We start from the raw sequence: 11398 nt of genomic DNA, 5'->3' as shown, positions 1-11398 counted from the left end.
GTGCTAAAAATGTTATAAGAATTGCAGGACCGAATTTATTTAGATGTCTTGCTATTTTTATTGCGTGCCTCGATTAGGAAATTCGTGCGATCACTTTCTGCGGAGGACTGTTTAAATAATTTTGAAATTAAATGTTTAACGATGCAGAACGATTTTAAGACTAGGTTTATTGTTGCAATCACTTCCTGCGGAGGATCGTTTAAATAATTTTGAAATGAAATGTTTATATATATTATATAACTTATATTTACGCTATAACGCTTTAAATATCCATTAGGTATTCTGAAATGTTTGATATTTCTTTCGAACGTGGGAATATTAATAAAGGGAGACGTTAATTTTTATTTTAATAATTTCTACATCGAAGATTTCTTCACAATTTCGTATACCAGATGGAAAATCCAACTTTAATAAAAATAATCGAAGTATTACTTCCAGAATGCAGTCTTCGATTATTTCACAGGATCGTGCGAGGCTTAGATAATTTTATTTAAAAAATCGCTAAATATTATAACGTCAATAAATATACCACTCTTCTATTATCAACAAATACTTTAATCGAAATTTCTCCAAGTTTTGCGCTATTCGACAGACTATAAAAAATGTCTCGATGATTTCGTTTTGAAACGTAGCTATTTCCAATCAAGAAACAAATGGGCCCAAGGACGGACCCATCAAATAAAGACACAATGAATACGAAACGGCTCGGCGAAACACGTAGAAGAACGCATCAAGCGTAAACAATGAAAAACAGCCGCCGGTAGGTCGTGCCACAATCCAGTCGAAGTGCCCGTGTCCCGAGTACCTGGAATCACAAGGACAGGAGAGGATTGTTGTTCTGCGAAGGGTAATAGTAAACCGTAAACACGAACGTGTGCGTTCAATAATGGCTTTTATTTCGGAACTCAAAAGAACTTGCAGCTATTCGCAAATTTGTATTCGCTTTGTTAGAGCAACACAAATTTCCCAAGTCACACCACGAGGAGGTTGCTGCAAACAGTGACTCGCCCTACGCTCCGCGGTGCCCAACCGCCCTCCATAGCAAAATGCAAAATTGCCGTGTAACGGCAATACCATAGTCGTCGATTCCCTCGAGAGTAAACGACTATAAAACTATCGTGACCTTCCCGTTGAAGGCTGGCGGCGCTAGCCATCCGCCAACCTTTTTACTTAAAACTAACTTATCAACTAGAAAAAACCCCACCCCCCCTTAAGTTGACCCCTTACCTAGCATCGTCTCAATAAATTAGAATTACTGAAAATGAAAGGAAAAAAAGTGCAGTCTTCTTCCGCTGCGTTGATCTAAGGAATAAAACGAGACTTATTGAATACCAGGTAAGAGGTTGAGCCTTAACCTAATAGTACAATGGGTCCGAGTGTGGACAGGAGAATCATTAGCGTGCTAAAACAGGATGACCGCCCCTCTTTCAAGAGGGAATAGCAGCCATGGACGGAATCGAAGCGGAATCGGACTCCCCAAGGCGGAAGTTATGCCAACGACTCGATCGCCCGAGAATGGACAAGCAATCGTCAGCGGGGAATTCGGGAGAAGGGGGTCGCGAATACGAAAGAAACCTTGATTTCTTAGTTATTCGCCGCGAGTCGGTTAAAAGAGGCATCAAGGCAAGGGAAACCTATCCTCCACAGAAGGGAAGAAATTATTCCGATGCTTTCGTGCGTCAATTATTTCGCGAAAGCGTCCCTAATGGGATACCGTTATTGCACGTCCCATCTCCTCCAGCCCGATTCCGAGGAATCGTATTACTGCGAGGCTGTTGAGGACCACACCCGAACACGAAGGGTGCCGTAATGGCCGCGCAAAACGGGCCGTGTAATGGCGGCCACAAGGCGTTTTCGGTTGAACCGGCAACGCCGAAGTCTCGCCTTACAGGCACACAGAGAGGATACAGAAGCGTGACAGGGGACAGACCGTCGTCCAAACCGAGAGATCGTTCCGTTGAACATACGCGGATGACGCGGCGCGGAAAACGCGGAAGCCTAAAAATAAAACACTAACACGCTTGACAAACCCGTACCACAAAAAGGGAGCCTAGTCTGAACACCACTACAGTAACGATACACTAGAAATCAGAAGAAAAAAATTAAAAAAAAAAACGACAAAATTCCAAAAGTCACCGCGGACCGCAAACACGAGGACTTAATACCTCGGAGATTCAAACTAGACTGAATGTGCGACGCTGCCGAGGATCGCCAAGTCCGTGCACGCGCATGCGCACCGCCACCGGAAGTCGATGACTTCTCTTTTATTCTTTACCGTAATTTCGTTGTTTTTGCATATTTTGATTATGTAAATTACGGGAAATTCGTAGGAAAAATCGAGGCTTTATTTTCCGTGCTGAAACTGTGTTACTGATCGCCGGGTTATTGATTATCATTAATTACGACGTTCCGCCATTTGCATCTCTGCCGAGACTCGCTTGTTCGATTGGGAGAGCGAAACCGACAGCGCCATCTGAACTCTTTCCGTCGCCGGAAACGAAGCGACGGTGCTGCCACGGTGGGAAATTTTTCCAACTGCCGCGGCAACGGTAATTTCCTTTCGATTTACTGCGTTTTTGTATTACAATTTATTTGTCACCATGTCGAGCTGTTTTCGACGCTCTAAAGGGACTGTGATTTTTTTGTACGAGTATATATAGAAATTGAAGAATATAACTAATTATAATAGCATTAGTACTGTCTCGTTAGGAATGGACAGTAATTAATTTGTTATCAAGCAGTTTATTTTATTAGGCGTTTGTCACATTGCCGCATAAGTGTGCAGCGACTCCATTTAGGTTAAATTTTATTCATTAGACGTTTTATTCATTAGAACTATCAAGTGCTAAAATTGACTACTAAAAGTAACAAAATTTAATGTATCCAAGCATTTCGCGATTTTTATTACAAAATACCCAATCGAATGTATGCAGCATTATGCACAAAAATAGCTTCGTAATTTAAATAATTGCGAAATAAGAAATCTGGAATTCATCGTTTCGAGGGGCTCGACAGCTCTAATAACATTTGAGAACCGTTCGCGCACTTTTATTGCGCGCACTTTCTCGTTTGCGAAAGTGCCTCGTTGCACACGGACGTTGCAACACCGTGGAAATTAATCCGAACTGGATAACTTTTTATTGCGTGCACGTAGAATTACAAGAAGAACCGCGTTCGTCTCTTCGTTCGATTGATATTTAACCGGAAACGCGCCCCTTGCGGAGACAGTCATCCTTCCAACGATGTTGCAATTTCGCGCGTAGAAATCGTAGAAAGGAGCGCAATAAAAAAACGTTTGCATAACATTCTGCTGGTATTACATATTTATTTGCTGGATGCTCGTTTATTATACTCGCTCTATAACATCCATCGTGACAACTGTTCGGCGACGGGGTAGTACACGCGTTATAAAATAATTCATACAAAAATTGTGGAAATCTTCTCGCTGTTCCCGAGGGTAGACATCGTTGTTACTCGAACTACCTGCGGAACAAATAATTATTCTGTTGCGTTTCGTCCGCGCAAGTCTTCTTAATATTAAAGCTACCGGCGCCAGAAGCGTTTTACATACGATTGGTGAAATAAAAAAATCTATTATAAGGATGAAACTATGTGTATATGAATTACTGTAAGGATGCTAAAAGGATATTATAGAAATACGAATTGTTTCTAAAAGTTTATGAAAATCTATTATCACAAATATCTACTTTATAAATGAAACATTTAACCCGTTGCCGTACTTCGACGACTCCGACTCGTCGTGAAAATTTGTTTTCTGTCTTTTAACATCGGAATCAAATTCTAATCTCTTGTCATAAATATTTAAAAACATTCAACTAAATTTAGGCACACGATAATCATCAATTATCTTTCCCTTCGAAGAAATAATTGCACTCGAAAAATTTCTAATCGCAGCGAAGAAAATCGTACCTCAAGGGGTTAATCATGAACATAATATTTCGGCGAACGAAATACAATGAATTTTAATGGCGTTCTACAACTCTATACTATTCTATACTTGTCACGAATTATACCGTTTTATATTTGCCACGAGTAATCGTGTTCTATATCTCCGGCAACGAAATAAATTACGATCGCGAACGCGCTGAATAAAATATTTCGGTAAAATTAAAGGTGAATTTAATTTCGATGGCTGCTTTATGCAGCCTGTGCTATTCTCGTATATTCGTCACAAACGCAGATATTTCGCGACCATTGTAATTCTAGGAATAGATGAGTAGGCCAACGGTCGCGGTCGCCTACCTTCGGGGTCGCAGGATTCCGATTCCGTTTATGGGGGGCCCCCGATAAAAGATGCCCCCCCGTGTAACGCTAGCGCAGTCGTCTCGCTTCCCTCTCGGATTCCAAGAGGGTGAGTATGTCCCCCTCGCGAACGGGCCCTTTAACGTTCCGGATCAGCTGTCTGTTCTGCTCGTTCAGGAACTCCACCTTGACCTGCGTGCACTGCCCCTGGGAACCGGTCCTGCCGAGGACTTTGACCACCCTTGCGCGCACTATGGGTTTCTCCATAACGTACGACGATTCACCGGCCGTTTTCCACGCGTTACACCGTACCGCAATTTAACCACACGTCGCATCCGACGAATTTCCGACGGTGCGCACACCCGGCCACGCTTGCCGGCTTCGGTTGTAAAACGTGTCGCAAGATTCTGCAACGGATCCGGCCGGCTGAACCGAACACCGCTGAACTAGGACCTTCGGGGCGAGTTAACCGTAACGCGGTAATTATCGATGCGCCGGAGGAAATTGGTCGGACCTCTCGGCGTCCCGTCTCGGAGAATAGGAAAAAATTAAACGAGCTTCGCCGTGGCAGCAGTGGCGAAAGCGAGCTTAAAATAACTCGTTCGACGTTGCATTGGTTGCCTAGGTCCCACGTGCTTGTGACGAACTTGCGGCCGACGGTTTGAATCTCCCCGTCCCGCATCCTCCGTGCCGATCGTCGTCGGCTTGGACGCTTTTGCGTACGATCCCTGCGTAGATAAGTTTACCATCGAGTCTGTTGGTTGCGCATTTTTTCATTTAAGAATTATTGGGATTACGGAGATTCTAATTGGGAACGATTAAACGATAGACTTGCAGACATTATGATGAAAATGGCGACCGGTTTCGAGCGAGTTGTTTTTTAGGGATCGATGGTTGCAACCCTCGTTGTTTGACGATTGTTTGCCGTTCGTTTAAAAGGAGAGTGCGGTGGGATTATAGTAATAATAATAGTAATAATATGATACTAATAATAATAATATAATAGTAATGAGATAGTAATAATAATGATATAATAGTAATAAAATAGTAATAATAATGATATAATAGTAATAAAATAGTTATAATATAATAGTAATAATAATAGTAATAATATAATAGTAACAATACAATAGTAATAATAATGATGATGATAACAACAACAAAATCTTATTTGAAAAAGTTTGCATGCTGCTTGCATTTTGCTCACACAAAATCTACTGCCTTTATGCGCTATTCCGTGCATCAAAAAACTAAATTAATTAATTAATCAATTAATTAATAAATCCGTTCGAACGGCAAGAATATTTTCAAATAAATCTGCACCCAAACGCGTTAATCGCATTCGCGTATTATCGCGGTGGTAAATGAAATAACTCCGACACGCATTATACAGATGTTTATTCATTTGTGCTTTAGTATAAACGTGACATTCCTTGCTCAGAACATGGAACATTATAGTTGAAAATTTGTTGTCGCCGCAAGGATATCGCAGTACGTACTCCCTTTTCTTCCCGCTTTGAGGTTCCTCTCGTTTCCACGTTCTCCTCCCGTAGACGCGGACCCCGATGTCCGCGCACGCATGCACACAGCCTCTCATACGTATACTCCATTGTTCATATAAAATTACAATACTTGAAAAAAGTGTGGGCGCACCGTGGCTCGATGCGAGCTCGAACGATCCCCGGTTGGTGCGATCAGCGGCCGCATCGGCGCCCGGCGATCGATTGTACATGTGTGTGTCCGTGTCCGTGTGTGTGTATGTTCGTGTCACGTGTCCTAAAAGCGGAAATTTCATGAATCAATTCTCCTACGTGTTACACGATGATATTCTCTCGCAGCATGATCGAACGGTCCTGCCCCCATCCCCGGTCGGACAGAGCCCTGCGTTTTAATTGAAGGTGGTTCGTTAGCAGTGTTTGTCGGATCGAATCGGATTGGTTGCCAGCATGAATCGAGGATCCACGAGAGTCCGGACGAACGGCCGGCCGATCGATGCTGCAACCGATCGCCGGAAACGAACGGGTTAATTGAAATTTAGAGCGCGACAAACGGCCGCGCGCCGTTCCAGGCTTTCGGCGTCTTCGCGATCGACGGCGCACCAATGTCTGCGAAATCATAGTATCCCCCAAAATGGATTTGTTCCAACAACACAGATTTGTTCTCCTTCACCGAAGAAAATCGTTTATTAAAAAGAGTAAGCGTACAATTTCTCTTTGCTTTCGTCGCCGAGGCATAGAGATCCGCGGCGATCGGCCCCGCGGCCAATCGGGTCGCGTCGCTCGTCGGCGAACTATAAAACGGTGGGAATGACGCGCTGCTCGAACGAATTTCATTTTGGTACAGTTTTTTACCATTTGTGGTACAGAAGAGCCGGAACCTAATCGGGCGAACGTTCGGGTGAACGCAACGACGAACGCTTGTTCCGCTATTCGCAAGGAAAGTCCAGCCTGTCGCACTTTCATTGTCTTCTTCGTTCGACTTCCCATCACGCCTCCGCGATACTCCTCTATTACTTACAGTCGCTCTATGTACACTTTACAGTATTGCTGTCGGAGATGGCCGGAAATACCGTCTTAAACGGCGGGCAGCTTGTTTCGAGCTTTCGATCGCGCGGATTACTGTAATTCTTCCCTAATTCGCGCGCGTATTACCGTAATTCTTCCCTAATTCGCGCACGGAATGCGCAGAAAAATGGACGATTTCGGAAGAGGAGATACGATTATTATAGTTGCAGATTGTCAACAATCATAAATACGAGACGCAAGGCTCGGATAATCGTATCTCTTCTTCCCAAATCGTCCATTTTTGCGCGCAATCTGAGCGCGAATTAGACAGAAATTACTGCACGAAACGAGACGCCTTCTTCGATCTACATCTTGAGAAATGCCGTTTTAACCCTCGAACGGCGGACCATTTTCACAATCGCACTATTAACGATATTTGTAACAATTCCACAGCTTTGTTTAGCAATTTTTCAGAACATTTTTCAAGATACTTCTGGCATACTCATTGGCGCCTTTCCGTCGTTCCTAACGCAACAACAATTTATTTAATTTAATCTGTCAGAAATTAAGTAATTAAGTGAACAATGTGAACGCTCCGGATCAAAATTGACCCGGACACCGGCTTGCGAGGGTTAGACGGCGGACAGTTTGCTCCGTTTTTAAACGCGTAAATTACTTCGACATACTTCATTCGACCGAAAGAAATGTTCGAAACGGAACCAGAACAGCTGCGATCAACCCTTGCGAACTAGATTTGACCTAGAAGCAGAGAAGTAAACTAAATTAATATTGACAGTCTGTATATGTATATTGCACGTGTGAACTAGATCAAAGGTATAGGTGTCCCAGTTTCTCGAACGGTGAGCAAGGGTTGAATATTCAGCGCGAGCTTCGTTCATTTCGCGGATTCCGCGAACATAGAACGAAAATAAAAAGCGTATCGTTTCGAGTGAAAGTATAGTTCTCGCGCGACAAACTGGCACCTTTGCGTTCACATTCCCCCTCCAACTAGCCGCGCCAGTGGGCAGCCTGCAGGAGGGGGAAAGTAGACACAGAGCAGCCTCCTCGTGGCGCCCGAGAACTGTAGATTCCGCGGTTGCTCGAGCATCGCCGCCATTTTAGACCGCATCTTTCCATCTCCGATTCGCATTCGTCTACCGGCGAACATAAGTTCGCCGACACTGGCATCACAGTCGTTCCAAGTTACCGCGATCGGAGCTTGTTCGGAATGAAACGAGCAATCGGACGATTCCGCGAGTCCGGACGTCGACCTCGGCACGGTCCTCGATCGAGGATCGACTACATTTGGTCGCGATCGATCGATCGATCGGGCCATCGCGGACATCGACCCCAAGCCCCGACTACGTCGGATATATACCACGCTACAACGAGAATACAATAGAAAAGGAAAGGAGAAGATAAAATGGAAAAAAGAAAACGAAACGAGGACAACGCAAAAATGCCTCGTTGTTTGCCGCCCCGTCCGCGCGTTTTGTCAATTTGCTCGCTTACGTTTAACGATAATAAGTAGGGATTGAAAACATTCGCGACGTCGGTTTCGAGTTATCAAACGGTCGCGGAGAACCGAAGCAGTTCCGTAACTGGACAGCGGATCTTTACGCGAATTATGAGAATTCTGTGCAACAATTACGAGACACGGGTGCCAAGTGCAACGTTCTTCCTTGCTTGAATAATTCAATTAATTCTAATAAGTTAGAATTAACGCATCAACGTTCTTAGTTGCGTTCAATCTTTTCACTGCTTTATGTTTCGCATATCTATTTTTCCCATAAACGCATAAAATCCGCAATCTGCTTATAATTGCTACAAGCGGATTTTCACGCGAAATGAAGATTGTCTGCGTCGATTACAAGATACAGGAACTACGTAGACAGTGACTTCGTTGTTCAATCATTTAAACCAGTTGAAAATAATGCAACAGCTCGTTCGAACGCTTTCAAATGTTTCTGCCGTTTTTGAGTCCGATTATTTTTCTTATGAATGCATCAAATTCGCTGTCCAGTTATTTCTCGTTTTGCTAAACAAAGCACGCATTTCTCGCTTGAACACCGACTCGAGATCCGAAGGCGAGAGTACAGTAGAACGAATCGCCTTCATCTGAAAACTCCAGCATCGAATTTTCACAGAAATATTTCGTCACCCCTTCGCAACAGATTTACATACTCGGTTCTCCGCGACCGTCTCAATCGGACCAATATACATACGATTTGAAACGGGCATCTTCGGAACCCTTTCAATCCCCGACAATAAGTGAAAGTACAAACGATAATAATTATATAGCAAGTCTAAAAATATGGAAACTTTTTTTTGATCCCTACCCTGCCCGCCCCCGCGCTCGCACTCGTTCTCTCTCCCCGAAGTTTCGTCTACGATTCGATTTTCTCGAGAAACGACGCTCGAAGAGTCTCCCCGAAAAAACCCCGCTAGAGAGAGAGAGAAAGAGAAAGAGAGATAGAGAGTCCCGCGAATCGTTCTGGTCCGCGGCTAACGATCGCGGGACCGTCCGCAAAACGTTCCGAAAATTCGTTCGCCGAAGGTATCAGTAGAAGTATAGAAGCAGGCTAAAGTCCTGTCGCATCGAGCGTGTACGACTCGATAAATTTAAGTCAAGAAGCACGGTCCCGAAGGGGGTTCCAGAGCGAAACACGCGCGCGCGCGCACGCGCATCCCTAAACGATCTCGTAGGTAAGTACATACTGTCTCACCGATGAATATTTCTTTTTGTTGGCGCCGCTAATCGGCGCCGCGCGGCGCTCGCGTCTAATCCTTGCCTGCAAACGAAATCACGGGCGTAATTAAAGTGCGGCGAGGAACGAGCCCGTCGCGATATCGACGACGACGACGACCGTTCCGTCCCACCCCTAAGACGAGAAACGATAAGTAGAATTCTCTATACAATATATCCGGAATAGAAAAATATTTATACGACTACTATTCAACAAACGTCGCTCCTACCCGAGGCGTACCAAGTTTAAACTAAAAGGACACAACGACACGTCGATCGACTTCTGCCACACCGGTTCACGGCTTTTTATTTTTTCAAATGGCGAACGCCGGCTGCGAGGAGATCGGGAACGAATCGAACAGATATCGACGATGGATCGGCCGGTTTCTGTCGTCGAGCTAGCGAACCCCGCGACGGTGCGACCCGTGTCTAGGCCGTGGTAACAGAGAGAACACCTGTAAAACGTTCCTCGCGAAAAACCATCGTAATCCCGTTAAATTCGTTAATACGCCGCTCCATTCGTGCCCGCGACGTCCCGCATCTCGCGCGAGCGCGTAATTGCTCCTCCTCCTCCTCCCTCCTCCTACTCCTCTTCTTCTTGTTCTTCTTTTTTTGGTATCTTTTCGATTTAATAATTATTATGCTCCCTTCACCGGTCTAATTTAAACAACTATACCGTAATAAATGTAACAATGTAGTTTTTTTTTTGTTTTGTTTCAGCAGTCCCACGTGTTAGAAGCAAACGCACAGGCAGCTAGTGATTGGTCAGATGTGAGCTCTTTTGTTCTCGTCTCGATCAGAGCTGGGTATGATAGTACGTATCTTGAACGGCGAATATAGCGAATAGGTATACATATTTTGCTGTGCGTGTATTATTTTTCAGGAGAAAATATTTTGTTCGTTGTGACAAATCATATCGAGATGATATTTTCAAATAGTATTTTATTCGTAGAACGTCGATGATATTTCCGTCGTCATGGTTCGGTATTTATATATATTGTTCGTTCGATTTCGTATTATCGACGAATAAAATCATTTTATTCTGTCAGATCATGGTGCAACATTTATTTTGGTAATCCAAAACGAAGTATATATATATATGCACGTTATGCACGTCGTTGCGCGAATTTCAAAAGGCAATGAACTTCGCATATTTCTCTTGTTTCGTGTTTATTAAAATGAAAACTATTTTATTGTATATTTTTTTTCTTTTCAGACGATGTCGATATAAATTTCTTCATTTTCGCGTTTTCGACTTTGGATCACCAAAATAAAAAACCATTTTATCTCGCGTTTCTCGCATCGTCGAAACGAAATATCTTATCTACTGAAATTCGACGCACCGTTTCACGTATTTCGAATCGTTTGAAAATTAGTATTTCAAATATTTTCTCTGCAAAATATTACCCAGCTCCGTTCTCGATCTTTCCTCCGTCTCTGTTCTTCGACGCTGTCACGCTCTTACCATTCCCCGTGTTGCAGGTTCGACGTTACTCCCGATCGGATTATCACTTAATGGAATGACGATATGGGCAAAGTTTCGACAGTGGTCGCGTAAGAAATCATCCCCGAAGTACAAATACGCGCGGGCCGTGCCGCTGGGACGCGCGGCGAACACCGTAAACACCGCTCGACGATTCTTACAATGATTTTGTTTTTTTTCTCTCGCTGTTCGTCGCAGCGACGGCCCGCGGGTCGTTCCGTATAGCCTAAAATGAATGGTGGCGGTCGATGTAAACACGAGAACAATAAAGAATCCATCCTAACCATGGATCCGTAAACTCTATTGCTTATCTAATCGAAAAAGTCTATATCGTCGCGTGATTGCACACGCGCTCATTGGAGGGACCATGAGTCTTGAATGGGCCTAAGGCTCCTGGCGAGT

General features: G+C 44.0%; 1 protein-coding gene across 1 annotated transcript; it reads right to left on the bottom strand.

Annotated features, from left to right (window-relative positions):
- Nucleotides 1-3305: 3305 nt before the first annotated feature.
- Nucleotides 3306-4877, bottom strand: LOC117220531 (small ribosomal subunit protein eS28). The gene is made up of 2 exons (XM_033470556.2): nucleotides 4264-4877; nucleotides 3306-3483 (listed from the first exon to the last, which is right to left on the bottom strand). Exon 1 carries the CDS (start codon nucleotides 4528-4530, stop codon nucleotides 4333-4335), a length of 198 nt encoding a protein of 65 aa, XP_033326447.1. The 5' UTR covers nucleotides 4531-4877; the 3' UTR covers nucleotides 3306-3483; nucleotides 4264-4332.
- Nucleotides 4878-11398: the final 6521 nt, after the last annotated feature.

Source organism: Megalopta genalis, chromosome 2 (genome assembly GCF_051020955.1).
Source record: "Megalopta genalis isolate 19385.01 chromosome 2, iyMegGena1_principal, whole genome shotgun sequence".
Taxonomy (NCBI): domain Eukaryota; kingdom Metazoa; phylum Arthropoda; class Insecta; order Hymenoptera; family Halictidae; genus Megalopta; species Megalopta genalis.
This window is presented reverse-complemented; position numbering and strand designations above follow the sequence as displayed.

Excerpts from the sequence above, each read along its gene's own strand:
- LOC117220531 (XM_033470556.2), bottom strand. The coding sequence starts at position 4,530 with ATGGAGAAACCCATAGTGCGCGCAAGGGTGGTCAAAGTCCTCGGCAGG.